We start from the raw sequence: 18910 nt of genomic DNA, 5'->3' as shown, positions 1-18910 counted from the left end.
ACAGTGCTGGGAGCTGCGCAAAGGCCTGGGAGGAGGGCTGTGTAAGAAGGTGTGAGGAGTGTGTGGGAACTGTGTGCAAAATTGTAAGGAATCGTGTGGACTCTGGGGAGCTGAGGAAATGTGAGACAAAGTGTGTGCGTGGAGCTTGTGAAGAACTGTATCTGCATGTTGTGAAGAATTGTGGTGAATTATGAGAGGAACTGTGTGAGGAGTTGTGTGGGGACCAGAGAAGTGTGTGAGATGGTGTGAGGAGCCTGAGGGACATGTGTGTGGAGCTCGTGGTGAATGATGAGAGGAACTGTGTGAGGAGTTGTGTGGGGACCAGAGAAGTGTGTGAGATGGTGTGAGGAGCGTGAGGGACGTGTGTGTGGAGCTTGTGAATGATGAGAGGAACTGTGGGACGCGTTGTGTGGGGACGCGTGTGAGTGACCTGTGGGAGCTGTGAGGAGCTGTGAGGGATCCTGTGACAAACGGTGACAAGCTGGGGAAACACGAGAAACTGTGAGGCGGTGCAGGAACTCAGGTGAGAAACTGAAGGATGGCGTGATGAGCTGTGCCAGTAGCTCAGCCAGCAGAGCGGGAGGAACCATGTGGGGAACCATGTGAAGGACTGAGGAGGGGACTGTCAGGCCCTGTGGTGACTCACAGGATCTGAGCAAGATGGTTTTGAGGAGCCAGTTGAGGGTCAGCCCTGGACGCAGGAGCGTGGGTGACTGCAGGTGACGAGGCCTGATGGCCAGGCATGACCTGCTCTCCAGCGGCGTCAGGAAGCAGCTGGCTGGGGTGTGGTGGGAGGTCACCATGGGTCAGCTGTGGGCTGGTGAAGACTGGCGGCATCTAGATGCGCCCTCGGGCTGCTGTGTAGGGAGCAGCTGGCGGGGGGGGGGTGGCCGGGTGGCAGGCAGGGCAGCAAGGGTCACGGGGGCAAAGGTCCCGGGGCTGAGGTGCTTGGGCCAAGCCGACAGAGCAGAGGGAAGACCTGTGAGGGAGCTGCCAGCTAGGCCCCCTCGTGCAGTGACTGCATGACCACGGGGCATTTACTGTGGGAACAGGTCTGACAAAGGCAGCAGAGAGTCACCCTTGAGGGTTAAGTAATAGGAACACAAGGTGGACATCGAGTCTGTCACCACCAAGTTTGCAAAGGAAAGCCTCCCTGGGCCGAGGAGGAGCTGCGGGGATTGGACGCTCTCAAACCTGCTCAGTAACCCTACCCCACGGCTGGTCTCGGGGACTTCCAGGACTCTCGGTCCTGCAGGCTCGGGGCCTGAAGAGCAGCAGCCCATGTCTGTGTGGCTCCTGAGGGGCCTGGGACAGACAAGGGGGAGGCTGAGGAATGTGCTGGCAGGTCCCCAATTCCAGTCCCAGCAGGGGCACCCAGGATCTGGGGGGAGAGGCTGTGAGGGCAGGCCCAGCCCCGAGCCCTGGGCAGCCAGCCCGTGCGCCCTGTGCCTGCCCCCCTGACCCCACCTCAGGTGGGCTCAGGGCTGACCTTGGATGTCTGTGTCCCACAGAACAAGAAGAAGAAGAAGACAGACTTCATTCCCTACAGAGACTCGGTGCTGACCTGGCTCCTCCGGGAAAACCTAGGTGAGGGCTCACCGGCCTGGGATCTGACACCCACCACGGGTGCCACCTTCGCCCCTGCTCTGTCCCAGAGGGCGCCCATCCTTCCCCGGCTGAGCGGCGGGCCCAGGGGCTCCTCCCGGGGGACCAGGGTGGTGTCAGCGGTGGGTTTACGCCAGCAGGCTCGGGGCAGGTGGCCCTCGGGGCCGCAGATCTGCAGCCCTTGCGTCGGTGCCCCCGGCTCGGGGCGGTGGCGCCCTACCCGTCACAGGGACTTGCTTCCCCCTGTCTGGTGACCCCTGGGAGCCCTGCTGGCTGTCCGGAGCTGCCTTGCTTCCCCGCCCTCCCCTCCAGCTGAGCTCTGAGCCAGTGAGAGGGAGATGGAGCCTGAAACACCCCAATACCCATGTGTTCTGCCCAAAATGGCCTTGGGGTCCTTGCTGCCTACCCTTACAGAAGGGTGCAGGGGCTGGGGGTACTGATGTCCAGAAGGGTAAACTGACTTCCGGTAGTTGTGGACAGCTGGGGCTCTGGGGCCTTCCTCGGCTGCACACCCAGGGGCATGACCCTGACCCCCAGAAGCAGCCCGACTGGTCTCTGGTGTGGGCCACATTGGGTGTAGTGCCAAGCCTCCCGGTGGAGAAGGGGGCAGTGGGAGATGGGGGGGAAAGTGCCCCCCGGCGGGGAACACAAGAGTCGCAGGAGTGTGTGTCCCTTCACCGGGCCTCTCCCCCAGGGCCACACCCGGGCCCCGCCCCAGGGTGGTCATTGCACCCCTAGTCCTTCACACTGTCAACCCGCAGTCCCTGGGCGGGGGGGCGCACCTTGAGAATGCGGCCCCAGGACACAGGTCCCTGAGGTTGGTGTGTCCAGAGCCCCAGCAAGGGCAGGACAAACAGCAGTCCTGGGGCTGCCCCAGCCCTGGCCCGACAGGACCCGCTGCCCAGAGGAGGACGGAGTCAGATGGCTGGTCTCCTCACACCCTGCGTGTCCTGACGCTGCATCTGGGAGACCCTGGCCAGGAGTCTGATGGGAAACACATCCCAGATGACAGGGACCAGAGTGAAATCTTTATTGGACAGAAAGGGTCCTTATCCACTAGTAAATGCCGTAAACCCCCCACAACGTGCCTCTTTATCATGGGGGGATGTGGCTGCTTATTGTAACATGATCCCAAACGTGAGAAAAACATTTGTTTATGTAGAAGACAAGCAAGCCAGGTGCCTGACTCGTAGAGGGAGGCTGGCCCCCTGCCGTCTGCTCCCTCCCAATGGCCCGTGGGCAGGGCACGGGGAGGGTTGGGGATGGGATGGGTGGGCAGGGCTGACCCTCGGTGGGGACCACCGGGTCTCTTCCCACAGGTGGGAACTCCAGGACCGCGATGGTGGCAGCGCTGAGCCCCGCGGACATCAACTATGATGAGACGCTGAGCACCCTGAGGTGTGTCCCAAGGGGGCTGGAGGTGGACAGGAGCGGACCCTCCAGGAGCCTCCATGGGGGGCCAGTTCCACTGGGCCCCTCGAGGCTCCCAGTGGCTCGCAGGGCCCCCAGGACTTCACGGGCCTCTTCCCATGTCCCACCGCTTGTGGCCTCGAGTGGCCCCAGGCCCCTGAAACTACGCCAGGAGAGCAGTGCTCTGGGCTGAGTGGTTCACCCCGACCCACAGGCCATGGAGCCACCGGGGGGTCTTTAATGAGCCCCCAGGGACAGGCGTGTCTGCAGGTCCCGCTGGCCCGGGTGCTGCTCAGTGGTCTGGCTGGGCGCTCTCGCCTCCGGGCCAAGAACACATGGGGCTGGGGTGCAGGTCAGACTGCCCCGTGCACCCCGGGGCCACAGGGCCAAGTGGGCAAGGCTCCCCATGGGGAGAAGATACCCCCCCATCCCTTCCCCTCCTGGGGCCTTGGTTTCCCCAAGTGCTGAGCCACTGTAGGTCGGTGCCCCCGCAGGTGGGTGCAGGCTGGGCTCCGGGTGCCCTCGGCCGCCAGGTGCACAGCCCCCAGCCCCCCTTGCCCCCCAGGTACGCCGACCGGGCCAAGCAGATCCGCTGCAATGCCGTCATCAACGAGGACCCCAACAACAAGCTGATCCGAGAGCTGAAGGACGAGGTGACGCGCCTGCGGGACCTGCTCTACGCCCAGGGTCTCGGCGACATCACCGACAGTGAGTGTCTGTGCCCGCCTGTCCCCACCGGGCAGGGGGGCTGCGGGCCCCGGCTCCTTCGTGGGACCACCACCCGCTGACGGTGGCCCTTCTGGCCTGAGGCCCAGACTCTGCTGCGGGTTCTAGGGCTGAGTGGCCTCTGGGTGGGGTTTAGGGGGTCCTGGTGGGGCCTGGGGGGCTGCGTGTTTGGGTTTGCAGCTGGCCCAAGCAGGCCAGCAACGGCTTTCCTGGAAGCCACGTGGGCAGGAGGTGCCGGGCCGTCCCCGCGCCTGCCGAGGACCGCCACCCAGCCTGAGGCCCGGCTCGGGACGTGCCCTCCGGAGACAAACCTGCTCTTCCGTTTCTCTCTCTCCCACGCCTGCCCCGTAGCCGGCACTGTGCCCGGAGGACCCAGATGTGTGTATCCCCCGCTCGCTGCGCACCCCGCTTCTGCCGGCCCGCGGGCGTAGGGCAGCACGGGCGGGCGCACCCCCTCCGCGGCCGTCCCCTCCCTGGGGCTGGACGACCAGCGTCCTCTTGCTCATGTGCCCTGCAGGCCGTGCTCCTGGCTCACCCCCGTGTCTACTGGGCAACTGAGGCAACGGGGAGGCCCAGGGCAGCCAAGGCCTCTTGAGGCCGAGTGTGGCTGAGGTCAGGCTCTGACCCCCATGTTTCTAGAGGCCTGGGAAATGCTGAACATCAGCACAGAGGCCAGGACAGCTCGGTGGCTGGCTCTGTTCCTGCCTCCCGACTTCGGCCTCCCTTGACCTCATCCAGCCCAAGCCCCTCCCTTGGAAATGCCAGGAGTCTGACCGCTGCCAGGGCCCTCTGGCCTGCGTCTCCCACTGGCCCTGTGCAGGGGCAGGAGCTGGGTGCCCCCTCCCCACCCAGGAGCCGCAGGCCACCCTTGGCTTCCCGGCCCCCCGTGCTGCCCTGCGTTCGCCGCTGCTCTGCTGTGTGTCTGCTTCTGCCGGGAGGGGCCTGGGCACCTCCCGCCCCAGGGGGTGTCAAGCCCCCGCCTCCCAGCCGTGGGGGTCTCAGAGCAGTGTGTGGGGTGGAGGAGTGGGAGCCCCCTTGGAGGTCCCACAGCTCACTCTCTGCCAGGGCACTCAGTGGGGTGGACAGTGCAGCCCGGCCCCACAGCTCGGGGTCGCGGTGGGTGGTGGAGAGGGTGAGGATGAGCGTCAGGGCCTGGGTTCGGGGGGCCGCCAGGTGGGGACAGCAGAGGGCGGTGGGCAGGAGGGCAGGGGGGCTTGCTGAGCGGGTAGGGGAACGGAGGCCCCAGGTGGGGGTGGGGCGGGGGCAGCCTTGCATGCGCTCGCCCAGGCACCCGGCTCCTGGTCCTTGTCTGCTGCCCTCCTCTCACCCATCTCCTGCTTTTTCCCAACTTGGTCTTTCTTTTCTCTCCTCCCGTCTGTCTGCCCCCCTTCCTCCCATAGACGTGTCCGACCTTGAGAACAATAACCGTAACCGTGGCGGGGTGGAGCTGAACCCAGCCCCTGACAATCTCTCCACAGTGACCAACGCCCTGGTGGGCATGAGCCCCTCATCCTCGCTCTCGGCCCTGTCCAGCCGCGCTGCCTCCGTGTCCAGCCTGCACGAGCGCATCTTGTTTGCCCCGGGCAGCGAGGAGGCCATCGAAAGGCTGAAGGTGAGGCAGGGCCGGGCTTGGGCGGTAGGCAGGGGGCCGAGACGCCTGCTCTCGGACCGTCACAGGCAGAGGGTTGGAGGCGGCGTGAGCAGGGCCAGGGGACGCAGCTGTATCCTGGCCCCAGACCTGCTGGTGCCTGCCCAGGGACCCAGTGCTCCCTGTCCAGGATCGTGGGGCCCATCTGCTGACGGGGGTGGGCAGGCGTCCCAGGGCCTCTGCGCCCCCACCCAGGTCTCCATGCTCACACTCGCCCCGGCATGGCTGCCCACCCCCACCGGCTGGCCACAGGCAAGCTGCTTGCAGGGTTCTGGTTACTGGCTTCCTTCAGCAGATGGGTACTCGTTGCCGGCTGTGAGCAGTGGACAGTGAGCCCAGACCTGGAGTCTGAGGGGACTGAAGGGAGAAAGGCACAGGGGCCAGACCCGGGCTGACCAGGGGGCGTGCGGTCACCCTGGGGCGTTGGCCTCCTTGTGCTGTGGGGACCCAGCAGAGTGTGGCTTCCACCTGGGGTGTGGGATTCCACCAAGGATGTGGGGGTCCCACCGGGGCTGGGGGGCCAGGAAGGGAGCGGGGAGACGGCACAGAAATGGGATGCGTCGTCCGTCTCACTGCCGTCAGGGGACACCTGAGCCTCGGAACCAGCATCTCGGCATCTCGACGGGCTTGTTTCTCTTCCAGGTGTAATTGGTTTTCCCCTCTGTTCTCTGTCCACAGAACAGACATGCCTCATTTGCACACGTTGACCCTCAGCCCTTCACCTTGATCTTTCAGACTTCATGCTGCCTAGATGGACTGGAATTGGGGTGTCGGGCCCTGCAGACCTGGCTACTCATCTCCCCTTTGCCTGGCACCCAAGCCTCTGTGCACTGCCTGCCCCCCACCCTGACCTCACTCTTTTCTGTCTCCCTCTCCAGGAGACAGAAAAGATCATCGCTGAGCTCAACGAGACCTGGGAGGAAAAGCTGCGGCGGACAGAAGCCATCCGGATGGAGAGGTGGGTGCTGGGGACCAGGCCATCTGATGGAGAGGTGGGAGGTGGGGACCAGACCATCTGATGGAGAGGTGGCAGGTGGGGGCTGGGGACAAAGCTGTCTTATGGAGAGGTGGGGGCTGGGGACGAGGCCATCTGATGGAGAGGTGGGAGGCGGGGGCTGGGGACCAGGCCGTCTGATGGAGAGGTGGGAGGTGAGGGCTGGGCACCAGGCTGTCTGATGGAGAGGTGGGAGGTGGGTGCTGGGGACAAGGCCATCTTATGGAGAGGTGGGGGCTGGGGACGAGGCCATCTGATGGAGAGGTGGGAGGTGGGTGCTGGGGACCAGGCATCTGATGGAGAGGTGGGTGCTGGGGACCAGGCATCTGATCTAGAGGTGGGAGGTGGGGGCTGGGGTCAATACCATCAGATGGAGAGGTGGGAGGTTGGTGCTGGGGACCAGGCTATCTGATGGAGAGGAGGGGGCTGGGGACATGACCATCTGATGGAGAGGGCACCAGGCCTCTGCCCAGCTCTGGGGTCTTGCACCCAAGGGTGCTCGTGTCCAGTGCAGGACATACCTGTCCCCTCTCATCCAGTGACCCCACACCGCTCACCGACGGCCCCACTGACCTGATCCCCAGTCAGGGGACCAGTCCCTCCGAGGGGCAGCTGGACTCACAGGTCAGATGCAGCCCTGTGTGGGTGCTGACCCCCACTCTGTCCCCCAGGGAAGCGCTGCTGGCCGAGATGGGAGTGGCCATGCGGGAGGACGGCGGCACCCTGGGGGTGTTCTCTCCCAAAAAGGTAGGAGCTGGTCCGTTCCCTGGGCTGCCCCAGTGTGGCCAGGGATGGGGGACCTGCAGCCCTTGGCAGCTGTCAGCTCCTGGGGGTGGGGAAGCAGGCTCCGGGGACCCGGCCACGCTCACCAGCAGCTATTCCTTCCCTGCGTGGCCCCTCGCCACCCCCCCACCCCCGCTCACCGTGGGATGTCTCTGTGGTCTAAGGACATCCGAGAGGTCACTTAGCTGCCTGAGGAGTGGACTGGGCCCCTTAGGTTGGGGTGAGACCGGGTTCCTGAAACAGGGAGCCAGCACCCCCTCAGGAGCCTGCAGGGCAGGGCTGGGGGACACGAGCCAGGAGCCAGCCATCCTCTTGGAGGTTAGCTAAAGTAAGTCCACTGTCCCAGCAGACACTCCTCTTCAGCACCTAGTCCAGCTTCCCCATGGCCCAGGACCTCACATGGAACCGAGCCCCGCCCCCTGTTCCATAGCTCAGGTGGGGCAGAGCATGAGCACTGGGGAAAAGTCTCTGTGGTTCTGGGACGCAGACCTACCCTCCCCTGCCAAAGACTGCCAGACCCTTAGAGCCCTTAGGAGCCGTGCTTCAAGCTCAGAAGCCCTCCTGGAGGCAGTGGCAGAGCGCTCTGGCCCCAGCACAGGATTCCTCAGGCCCTGGCCCTGCCACTTTGCTAGCGAGGGAGCACCTGGCTGACTTTTCATCCCACAAAAGGGCTTCTGTGTTTGCCTGTCTTGGAGCTGGTGGCACATGAAGCCAGTGCTGTGCCGTTGGGGCCCCCAGGGAAGAGGAGAATGGGGCGCCCGTGTGAGGGCTCAGCCCTCAGGGTGGCTGCTCCCTGGGAACAGGGCCGGGCCCCTCAGGCTGCGTCTGCGCCCCACCCACTAGCCTGGGGTACAGCATGTGTGGACGCCCAGAGGCAGGAGGGAGGGTGCCTAGGGACCTGGGAGGGGGGCAGTGGCACCCTGGGGGTGCTTCACATCTGTCCGGTAGGCCTTTAGTTTTGTTTGGGATTCATTGCCTGTGGAGGGGGGGCGCCCTGTCCATGAGAGGGGCGTCCTGTCCCTGGGGGGATGCCCTGGGAAGTGTGCAGAGCTGGGGTGCAATGCCCTCGGGGCACCACCTGCACAGTCTTTTGGCTTCATTGGTGCAGAGGGATTTGCTGGTGGCCTAGGCCTGGACTCTGCCTAGGAGGGGGCTGGCCCTGGAGACCCCCACAGACATCTCCTCTGGAGATGCAGACACCCTCCTGGGAACGGGGTGGTTGGAGATGGTCTGTCCTGTGTCTGATGACCAGGTCTCCCTGACCCTGCACTGAGTGTTGGGGGCCCCATGGGGTCTGTTGTGAGGGTGTGGACAGCTGGCCCCAAAGAGCCAGGTGGGAAGCAGGAAGCTGTCCAGCCTCACCTTGCTGCAGAGTCCTTGCCAGGACGGGCTGGAGGTTGGGAAGCTGGAGGTCAGGAAGAGTTGGGGCCCAGAGACCCTGAGGGAGAGCAGAGGAGGAGAGGAAGGTGGGGCGGAGCCTGTCCCGGCTGCTCTGGGCGGGGTGGGCAGTGCTTAGACAGGGCTGCGGGGGAAGCACTCCCCTTGGCTGGAAGGCGTGGGGCGTCTGACCCGGCTGGCTCACAGCCTCTCTGCTCCTCGACCTCCAGGGCCCGAGCCCCCCCGCCTGCACCCTCACCCCCTTCCTGGCTCCTGGGTCCCCTGGGGCCTCAGCCCCTGGGTTGGGAAGGGGGCCTGTGGTCCTATTTCAGTGGAGGACCAGGCCCAGGCGCCACGGATCCCAGGCTTGCCCTGCACGTCCAAGTGCTCAGAGCTGGACTCCCAGCCCCTCCGGAGGTCCAGGGCCCCCGAGTGCTGCTCCCAAGGCTCCGGGGTCCCCATCAGAGTCTCCTCCCGTCCTCTCGGCCAGGATGGGGGACACTGTGTCCCCGCAAGGCCAGGCCTAGGGCTGGCAGTGGTCTGGTCCCGGGGAGAGAGAGGGCAGCGGGTGGCCAGGGCCAGGCTCCTGCCCCCCTCCAAGAGAGGTGACCCGCTGTCTCCCCAGACACCACATCTGGTCAACCTGAACGAGGACCCGCTCATGTCTGAGTGCCTGCTGTACTACATCAAGGATGGGATCACCAGGTGGGGGTCGGCGGGGTGGGGCGAGGGGCGGGGCGCGGGGAGGGGCGATGCTGCGGCCCCTTTGGGCGGGGCGGCTCCCCGCGGGCAGGCCGTGTAGGGGGTGTCCCCTGCGCCCCTACTCATGTGCTCTCCAGCCGTTCCCTGTAAGGGCTGGGCATCCAGGAGGCTGCAGGGGGGTTGGGGTGGGTCGGTGGGTGGTGTCGCGGGTGGCATCGCGGGTGCGCTGGGCCTGTGGTCCTGACTGCCTGCTGCACGCAGGGTGGGCCGGGAGGACGCGGAGAAGCGGCAGGACATTGTTCTGAGCGGGCACTTCATCAAGGAGGAGCACTGTGTCTTCCGGAGCGACTCTCGCGGGGGAAGTGAAGGTACCACCCTGCCCCGCTCCACCCGGAGCTGCCGGGCATCAGCCCCGAGGGTCTGCTGGGTCAGCGCCCCCACCCCCATCTTCCTAGTCAGTCCTGGGAACCCCGATTCTAAGGGGGCTTAGACAGTTGGGCTGGGGACTGGGACTCCCTCCTCAGAGGGGGCCGGTTGGGGCAGTCACAGGCGGGAGGGCAGTGAGCCCAGATCCAGGGACAACTGTTCTCAGGCCGCAGCTTGCTGCGGGCTGGGAGCGGCCATCTGTCCCTCTCCCCAGCCGGGCTGTCCTTGGGTGTCCGTCACCGCTGCCAGTCTCGAGCACGATCCTTCCTTTTTGGGGAGGTACCTGCTGTCCCAGCGGCCACGGCCCCCAGGCTCAGCGCACGCTCCCTGGTGGGCTCTGGCCAGCCTCGGGGCTGCAGACCAATGCCCTCTCTGTGACAGGGCTACCGCAGGGTGGTGGCCTTAAGCTGTGCTGAGGACACTGGTTCTCCCAGAATTCTGTCCCCAAAGCTCTCCCTGCCCTCGGGGGGTGGACACAAAGCCAGCAGGGGCTCTGGGGCTCCAGGACTGTCACTCCTGGAGACCCCGTAGGGCGGGATGGGTGCCTGGCGCGGCCACCCTGGCTCTGACTTGGGGCACAAGAGGCTCCCTACTGGGTATCACCTCCCTTGCCTGTGAGGGGCTGAGATGCCCCTCCGGCTTCTTTAAGGTCTAATCTTTAAGGCCTTAAGGCCTTTAAGCACTTTCTTTAAGGTGCTGCAGGGAGGAGGTGCCTGGGGGGGCCGCACCTGGGTGCCAGGTGGCCAGGTGGGTCGAGCCCCCCCCCCACCCTGAGTGCTTGCTGGACTTGCAGTGAGTCCAGTTCAATGGACTCAGACAGGGAAACAGCCAGGGTGACAGCCCCTCACGGTCCTCCTCTCTGCCCTGTCCTGTAGCTGTGGTGACCCTAGAGCCCTGTGAAGGGGCGGACACCTATGTCAATGGCAAGAAAGTCACGGAGCCCAGTGTCCTGCGGTCAGGTACAGTGGGGGCGGGGGTCGCCCCACTCCCCATGCCTGTGCACCCCTGCTCCCAGGCTGTGGGGCTGCAGGCACCTGGCCAGCCTGCAGGTGCCCTGGCTGCACCATAGGCTCGGAGGTGGTGGGGTGAAGGCTGTTCGCGGCGGAACTCCATGAGGGGCCCTGTCCCAGAGCTCCGGCGGGACAGAGGGGGGCCTTGGCAGAGCAGCCAGTGGGGCGTGGGCTGCACAACCCCCGCACCCCGGCCCCCTGGCTGGGCCTCGTGCTCTAGTGTTATAAAACAAGCAGGAGGAAGATGTATGTACACACACATGTGTATATACTGATGTATCTGTCTGTCCATCTACCGAGGGACTTAATGGAATTGGCTCGGGAGGTGGTGGGGGCTAGACAGATGGGTCTGAAATCTGCAGGTGGAACTTTCTCCTCAGGGACATCTCTGTTTAGCTCTTAAGGCCTTTTCCCAAGGGGTGAGGCCCGCCACATCCTGTGGATGGTCTCCTGTCCTAAGGTCACGTGACTGGAGGTGCCACCCCCAGCTACAGACGTTCCCTGGCAGTGCCTACATCAGTGCCCAAGAGCACCGCTGGGCTCCGCTCCCCAGACGAGCTGACACATGAGACGGACTGTCATATCGCTGTGTCTGGGTGACTTTGCTAAGAATGAGGGCACTCTCCCTGGCTCCACTCCCCGGCCAAGCTGACACATGGACACACTGTCGTGTCACTGTGTCTCATGACTCTGCTAAGGACGAAGGGACTCTCCCTCTGCCCCAGCTGGGGTTGCAGATGGGACACCCCCAGCCTGACGTCCAGACCTCCCTGGCTGCTCCAAACGGCCCTCCCTGCCTTTGTGGTCCTGGGATGCTTTGAGGGGGTACGCACCACACATCTGGACTCAGGGGCCTCGTGAGGCCACCCATGGCCGGCGTCCTCGCTTGGTTGAGCCAGGCAAGGGCAGGTCCAGAGAGCAGTTTCTGTCTCCCTTGTTGCTTCAGGATCGGTGCCGGAAGGCTCAGGGCAGGGCCTGGGCGGGGAGGGGAACGGAACTTGGGGGCTGGAGGAGCCGCCTGCAGGCTGGGGGCCTCCTGGGGAGTGGGATTGAGCAGGGTTTGCAGGCCCCAGAGGAGAGCTGTGATTCCTGGAGAAAGTCAGAAGGAAACTAGGCGGTTCACAGAGAACCCTGCCTCCAAGCAGGATAGTCACTGGACAGCTGGCACAGCCCTGGGGGCACTTGTGTGCCCGGGAGGGTCCTGCTGGCAGGGTGGAGCTTGGCTCTGGAAACCTGATGGCCCCTGCTCTGCTGCCATCCAGGGGACGGCCGGGAAGGGAAGTGCCTGGCAGAGGGGCCAAGCCCAGCCCTCAGATGGGGGGTGCCAGGCCCAGGTCACGGGGCAGGAGGCCAGGCTGGCCTGGGAGTGGCACGTGCGGGGTTGTGGAGAGGATGGGATGGTGGAGACGCCCCACGACTGTGCGCAAACGTCACTGCTGCTGGGAGGGGCGGGGCCCAGGGAGGATCCGGGGAGTCTGAGGAGGCGCGTTCAGGTCCTGGTGGGGGAGGAGGCCATCCTGCGGGGGCGGGTGAGGGGGACGCTTGGTGGAGGCGGCAGTGGGCTGGCTCCGGACAACTGGGGGCCCCCCGGGGAGGGTGACGCTGGGACGCCGGGGGGGGGGCGGGATTTCTCCCCTTTCCCCTCCCCTCCCTCGAGGCCCCTCAGACCAAAGGTTCCCCAGCTCCTGCCTCGGCCCTGTCCCCCAGGAAACCGCATCATCATGGGCAAGAGCCACGTGTTCCGGTTCAACCACCCCGAGCAGGCGCGGCAGGAGCGCGAGCGCACGCCCTGCGCGGAGACGCCGGCCGAGCCCGTGGACTGGGCCTTCGCCCAGCGTGAGCTGCTGGAGAAGCAGGGCATCGACATGAAGCAGGAGATGGAGCAGAGGTGGGCGGGGCTGCCCCTCCCGGCCCCCCGCCGCCATCCGCCCGCCCACATTCACCCTCGGCTCTTGCAGGCTCCAGGAGCTGGAGGACCAGTACCGTCGGGAGCGCGAGGAGGCCACCTACCTGCTGGAGCAGCAGCGACTGGTGAGGCGCCCCCACTCAGGTCCCCGCTGCCCCGGCGGAGCTGGCGCTGGGTGGGGCCGCGTCCGGAGGGGAGGGCCGCAGGGGCCTGGTCTCCGCATGGAGCCACAGGGGCACTTCTGTGCCTAGGACTATGAGAGCAAGCTGGAGGCCCTGCAGAAGCAGATGGACTCCAGGTACTACCCAGAGGTGAACGAGGAGGAGGAGGAGCCGGAGGACGAAGGTGAGGAGGCGGGCCAGGCCAGCCTGGGGCTGGGGAGGGGCCTCCCCGCAGGTCGGCTGGCCCGGGCCTTTGCCCCGGGGTCCCTGGTCTGCAGGCAGGATTTGGGAGGCTGTGCTGCAGCAGGAAGGCACCTGTGCACACACGTGCAGTTCTGGGGCAGGCAGCCTGGAGCACAGGGAGGATAGTGCAGGGTCCCCTGCGGGCACCTTGCATCCACCTAGCCTGTGCTGCTCTAGCGGCGCTAGTGCTCGTCCCTGGACAAGGTCTCTGCGCCGTTTCAGAGCGTTTCCTTGGGTAGCCCACCGCTGACCGCAGCTGCCGGGCGGAGGACCACCCGCAGGCAGGGTTCACGTCCCGCTCGGCCTCCGGTCAGCTGGTTGGCCCCTTGGGCGGATGAGACCTGGCCGCCCTTGTCTGGACTCGTCTATCTGGGGGTGGAGGGTGCCAGGCCGCAGCCCGTCCTCCTGCCCCAGCCCCACCGCTGCTCCGAGCCCTCGCTGAGCTCCGGCCTGACTCTCAGGCCCCTCGCACTCACGCCGGGGGCGCGGCGGCCGCCGTGGGGCCTGAGGGCTGCTCCCTGAGGCCGGTCTCCCTGTCGGACCCCTTTCCGAGCACCCTAGAGAGTTGGTGCGACCCTGGGGGCCTGAGCCCCCACCCTGCATCAACCGGGCCCGCCTCTCCGCACAGTCCAGTGGACGGAGCGGGAGTGCGAGCTGGCGCTGTGGGCCTTCCGGAAGTGGAAGTGGTACCAGTTCACGTCGCTGCGGGACCTGCTGTGGGGCAACGCCATCTTCCTCAAGGAGGCCAACGCCATCAGCGTGGAGCTCAAGAAGAAGGTGGGCCAGCCGCACCATGCCCCCGTTACGCCCATTCCCCGCCCATGCACGCCACACCCTGCCACGCCCTTTCACACTACGCCCCACGGCGCACACGCCACGCCCACGCAGCCATGCCGATGCCACGCCCCCACCACGCCCCGCCCACTCCACAGGCCTGACACGCTCCCTCATGCTACACCCCCGCCCCGCCCATTCCCCACCTATGCACGCCACGCTCGTGCCACGCCCTCGCCGCGCACGCCACAGCCCCTAGCAGGCCATGCCACAGCACGCCACGCCCCTCCACGCCACACCCCTTCCACGCTACGCCCCCACGGCACGCCCATGCCACGCCCCCACCACACCACGCCACGCCCCCACCACGCCGTCTGCACCTCGAGGGCACTCTTCCAGCCCAGTAGGACTCCCAGCTGAGCGGCTCTGCCTCTATACCAGGGGGGCGAAACGCCGCTGACCTGTACCCCTAGGAGGCTGGGTGGCTGAAGGGAAGCCTGCACTGACCAAGGCCGGCGCGTAGGCAGGCCGGAGCGCGGGCGAAGTGGAGCTTCCTCTCCAGCCGCGGGAAAGAGGCTATTCCGAGGCCGGGCTCCACCTCCAAGGGGCTAACGGGCGTCATCTTCACCGCGCACAGGTCCAATTCCAGTTTGTCCTCCTCACGGACACACTCTACTCCCCACTGCCACCTGACCTACTGCCCCCGGAGGCTGCCAAGGACCGAGAGACTCGCCCCTTCCCGCGCACCATCGTGGCCGTGGAGGTCCAAGACCAGAAGAACGGGGCCACCCACTACTGGACGCTGGAGAAACTCAGGTGCATGGGAAGCGGAGTGAACGCGGGATAGGCGTTCACTATAGGGATAGGAAATATCCTATAGAATAGGGATAGAAAACTAGGCAGCTAGTTTTCCTGTTTCAGTTTCTTTTAAAGTCAGAAGAAAGTACATAGGATCCAGCCTTATTAAAGAATCTGTGCTCTGCTCTGGCAAAGCCAGGCTGAAGTTGGCGGGTGAGGTGCTGGGGGGAGGAAGGCAGGGGCTCCTCCGCCTTGGGCAGAGCCTGGGGGTGGCAGAGCAGGGCGGGGGCCCCTGGAGGACTGCCGGTCTGCCTTCTGCTCTGCCTCCAGGGTCCTACGTGCCCACCCTGCTGTGCGTGGGCCTGACTCTTCCTGGGTGAAGGTGACTGGGCAGGGCTTTGCCATGGGAGGAAAGTTTACTGTTGCTCAGCTTCCCCTGGAAGGAGGGACACCTGCACACAGGGGAGGTGCAGGGCCTTCAGGGACGAAGCAGGGGTCTCACTATGGCCTCTTCGAGGCGTTCGTGGGCACAGCTGGACAAGGCGAACAGTGAGGACTGGCCGGTTAGAACAGCACTGGAGACTTGGGGCAGGGGCTGCCTGGTGGCCTGGCCCCGCACCTGAGGTTAGGGCAGGGGAGCTGGCTGGTTGAGTGGGCTTGGGCCGGGTAAGGGAGTCTTCACTGTGGGGGAAGGGTCTCCTCAGGTAGTGAGGCCCCAAAGATGTCAGAACACTGTGAGACACAGAAAATGAAGAACACAGATGCACTCACATGTGCAGCCACGCATGTTCACACACAAGGTCCTGCTCATCTTCAAACACAGGCCCACTGGCACTCACATACCAACCATGTATGTTCCCAGGCACACCTGCCCCTTCCCTGTCCTCCAGGCTGCGGCCCCTCCTGGGAGATGAATGTCCCCCCAGGTCCTTCCTGTTGCACCTGGGCCCCCGAGGGATATTTCCCTCGGAGGTGTTTCTCTCACAGCTTGCTGGTTTTCCAGGGTGATAACTTCAGAAATGCCTTGTTCCTCGTGTCCTGTCACAACTTGCCCTTCGCTCACCAGCTCCCAGGGCTCCGTGCCCGAATCCGGGTCCCCCCCACCCTGGCTGGTCCCAGCCCCGTCCCCTGCTGACACCCTGCAGCTGTCCCTGGGGTTAAGAGAAGTGTGTGGTGAATGTGTGTTGCACTGCAAGCCCCTTGCTCATGGTCAGCCGATTCCAAGGACCATGGAGGGAATGTCCAGCAAACCCACTTGAGCTGAGGGCAACCCTGAGCAGGACGCTCTGCCCGGGCCCACGCTGACCTCTGCCTTGCAGACAGCGGCTGGACCTGATGCGGGAGATGTATGACCGGGCGGCCGAGGTGCCCTCCAGCGTCATCGAGGACTGTGACAACGTGGTGACCGGAGGAGACCCCTTCTATGACCGCTTCCCCTGGTTCCGGCTGGTGGGCAGGTGGGTGTCTGCCTCCGGACCGGGCTGAGAGGCTGGGAGAAGACTGGTGGGTGACTGGGAGGCTGGTGGGTGGCGAGGGCCTGGGCCCTGGCCCTGACCCGAGGCGGGTGCTGACCCTCTTCCATCCCGAATCCCCTGCCTTGGTCCTCTCTGGGCTGAGTCCCCCCGTCATCCTCTCCAAACACCAGCGGGCCCTGATGGGGAGGGGGTCTCCGCATTGCCACCCACCCCCGCTTCAGGGCTGTAGCCCTCAGGTGACACCTGTCCACGGGTGAGAGTGTGAGGCTTGGTCAGGCCTTCTGGGCCACCGGTGGGGCGTGAGCGGGAGGCAGGGCAGAGTGCTCCCAGAGCCCAGAGTCTGTGCCTGCTGTCCCCTGGCTCCTGGGCTGGGGGGCTGCACCCAGCCCCTGCCCCCCACGGGGCGTGGATTCTGAGGCTTCAACATGACCACAGCCTCAGCCACACCCGGCCAGGACCACACCTGCCGGGACCTTCCAGAACCTTCCGGGGCTGCACACTGGCCCCACGGGCGGGCGTGCGTGTGTGTCCACGCCTGGGGACGGCGTGCCCTGGGCCACCTCGGCTTTGGAGGTGGTGCCCGTGGAGGTCTGTGTGTCGGCCGCCCGCCCCGCCGCCCCTGAGGAGCCGGTGTTAACTTCTCTCTGTCTTGTCGCACTAACCCCAGTTCAGTCGTCTCTGGCTGCAACAGCTACCCTCTTCTCAACACATGCATGAGCGAGCGCATGGCTGCTCTCACCCCCTCCCCCACCTTCTCGAGCCCCGACTCCGACGCCACCGAGCCTGCCGAGGAGCAGAGCGTGGGGGAGGAGGAGGAGGAGGAGGAGGAGGAGGAGGACCTGGAGGACGACGTCTTTCCGGAGCACGTGCTGTGCGACGGCCGGGACCCGTTTTACGACCGGCCCCCCCTGTTCAGTTTAGTAGGAAGGTTGGTGAGGTTGAGGACGGCATGCTGGGAAGGAACCAGCTCTTTTGCACAGGAGCACTGCTGTGGGCACGGTGGACCACCGGCAGGGCGCCGCCCTGGCGCAGGGGGCAGGCAGGGGCTGGCCTCCCCCGGGGAGCGAGTGAGGCAGCGAGAGCGCCCCTGGCCGTCCTGGGGAGGCCCAGCCCGGGAGGGTGGGGGCCCAGTGACAGAGGAGGCAGGACGCCCCGGGGCACAGGCTCCACGCAGGGGGGCCTGTCTCTACCAAGAGGCCTCCGGAACCCCAGGGAGAGCCCCCACCCCCGTGCAGGGGCCTCAGGATGATTTGGAAAAGTGGCAGCAGGCATCCTTGCACCCCCTCGCCCACCAGCCGAGGCCGCTGTCCCTCCTTCTACTGTTTTCCAAAAGAGACGGAGGGTCTGGATGTGCTCCCAGTGCCGCCCCCGCCCCCCACCGTGGGAAGAGGAGCAGAACCTGGAGGAAGCCGTTGGGGGACAGCAGCGGGGACGAAGGAAGGGCAGAGCCTGGCAGTGGGAGGGCCTCCCTCTGAAGCCCTGGGCAGCCTGGCTTCTCTCCGAGCCAGTCTCCATCTAAGATAGAGAACACCTCATTCGTCCTGGCCTTCAAGCCATCAACACTGGAGACAGCGCCCCTGGCCTTGTGCCCTCCAGGGAGGTGTCCTCTGTGGAGGGGAGGCAGTGATTAAGGGTTTTAGACAGGAGGCAGACCAGGTCCAGGAGGGGGCGCGGGGCTCGCCCTGCAGGCAGATGGGCCAAGTATAGTCCGTCTGTTTTTATCACCGTGGGACAGAGATGAGAGAGAAAGACCTAGAAACCTAGCTGTAGAAGTAGAAACCTTGGCTCACAGAGACTGAATTTACACATTCTGTCTGCAAAGGTGGAAGTGAGCTTTAACGGCAAACCTTTGTAGGAGTCTGGGATTGCTTCCTGGGCTAGGCCGAGGGAAGGTTTTGGAAGTCTTGACCTTGGAGCACCAGTGCTGGAAGCTGTGCTGAGGCTGGCCCCCAGATAACGGGGTTTGTTCTGGGAGCCCTTGGGTGCAGCTGCTGGAGTGGAAGCCCCTCTGGTTCCTCTGGGAAGGAAGCAGGCTCTCTCGAGGGGATCGTGGGTTTATTCTGACTCAGTCTCCCTGAGCGGGGGCTGTTGGCCCCCTGGCTCTCTCCTGAGATAACCCAGTCCAGCTTCCTGCCCCAACGACGTAAGGGAAGGTGTGACCCCTGGGGCTGGCTCCACACAGGCCTCTCAGAAAGCCCGGCCACGCAGGCCAGGGCTGCCGGGTGTCAGGCAGACGTGGGGTCACCGGGAGAAACGGGGGTGGGCTCTTGCAGTCTCAGCCAGAAAGAGCTGGGTCCTTCCGACACTCCCCCTGTGATCTGGGATGTTACGAAAACAACCAAAACCAAAGCCGCGCGAGAGTCCAGCTCCCTACGCGGCCGTCTGCGAGGGGCTTCATTTGGAAACGTCCTGATTTTTCTGGTTTGGCAAGAATTGGCTTTTCCCGCGCAGCAGCTGTGCAGGCCCAGCCCCGAGGAGGACCCGTGTGTGGTTCCCTTTATCCTTCTGGTAGCCGCTGGCTCTCTCTCCAAAGCTTAAGCGAAATTGGGGCGCCCACTCTTGCCTCCCTCCGGAAAGGCTTCCGTGGCCCCAGCATGCGTCTGCACCTCACCAATCTCGTGGTTAGCGCTGCCTCCTCCGCTCCCCCACGCTCCGCCCCGGCCCCCACCTCTGCCGCCCCCTCTGTCTCCGGCGGGTCTCAGCCTGCTTCAAGGTGCCCTCGCTCCCGAGCACGGGGTCCCGGCAGGAGCCTCCCCCGAGTCCAGGGTCAGCCTGTGTGCCGTTGCGCTGGGGGGTGGGGTGGGCCAGCCCAGGGGGAGGAGGTGGGCCTGTGGGCTCAGTCTCCCCCATGGTCCTCCCCGCCTGGACCTTC

General features: G+C 65.2%; 1 protein-coding gene across 3 annotated transcripts in view; it reads left to right on the top strand.

Annotated features, from left to right (window-relative positions):
* KIF1A (kinesin family member 1A) overlaps positions 1-18910 on the top strand; it is an 85908-nt gene that overhangs the window by 34115 nt on the left and 32883 nt on the right. The window contains exons 11-27 of one of the 3 annotated variants that reach the window (XM_061122655.1): positions 1512-1587; positions 2925-3003; positions 3581-3723; positions 4093-4119; positions 5142-5353; positions 6268-6347; positions 7055-7130; positions 9169-9248; positions 9507-9613; positions 10547-10630; positions 12389-12569; positions 12640-12712; positions 12839-12932; positions 13620-13768; positions 14403-14581; positions 15883-16020; positions 16706-16966. In XM_061122655.1, the coding sequence (XP_060978638.1) occupies positions 1512-1587; positions 2925-3003; positions 3581-3723; positions 4093-4119; positions 5142-5353; positions 6268-6347; positions 7055-7130; positions 9169-9248; positions 9507-9613; positions 10547-10630; positions 12389-12569; positions 12640-12712; positions 12839-12932; positions 13620-13768; positions 14403-14581; positions 15883-16020; positions 16706-16966 (2039 nt within the window). The remainder of the gene's footprint in view (positions 1-1511; positions 1588-2924; positions 3004-3580; positions 3724-4092; positions 4120-5141; positions 5354-6267; positions 6348-7054; positions 7131-9168; positions 9249-9506; positions 9614-10546; positions 10631-12388; positions 12570-12639; positions 12713-12838; positions 12933-13619; positions 13769-14402; positions 14582-15882; positions 16021-16705; positions 16967-18910) is intronic. The other 2 variants (XM_061122656.1, XM_061122657.1) reach the window with 2 other exon arrangements.

This window comes from Dama dama, chromosome 20 (assembly GCF_033118175.1).
Source record: "Dama dama isolate Ldn47 chromosome 20, ASM3311817v1, whole genome shotgun sequence".
Lineage (NCBI taxonomy): Eukaryota > Metazoa > Chordata > Mammalia > Artiodactyla > Cervidae > Dama > Dama dama.
Note: the sequence above shows the minus strand (reverse complement) of the source record. Positions and strands in the feature narration are given on the sequence as shown.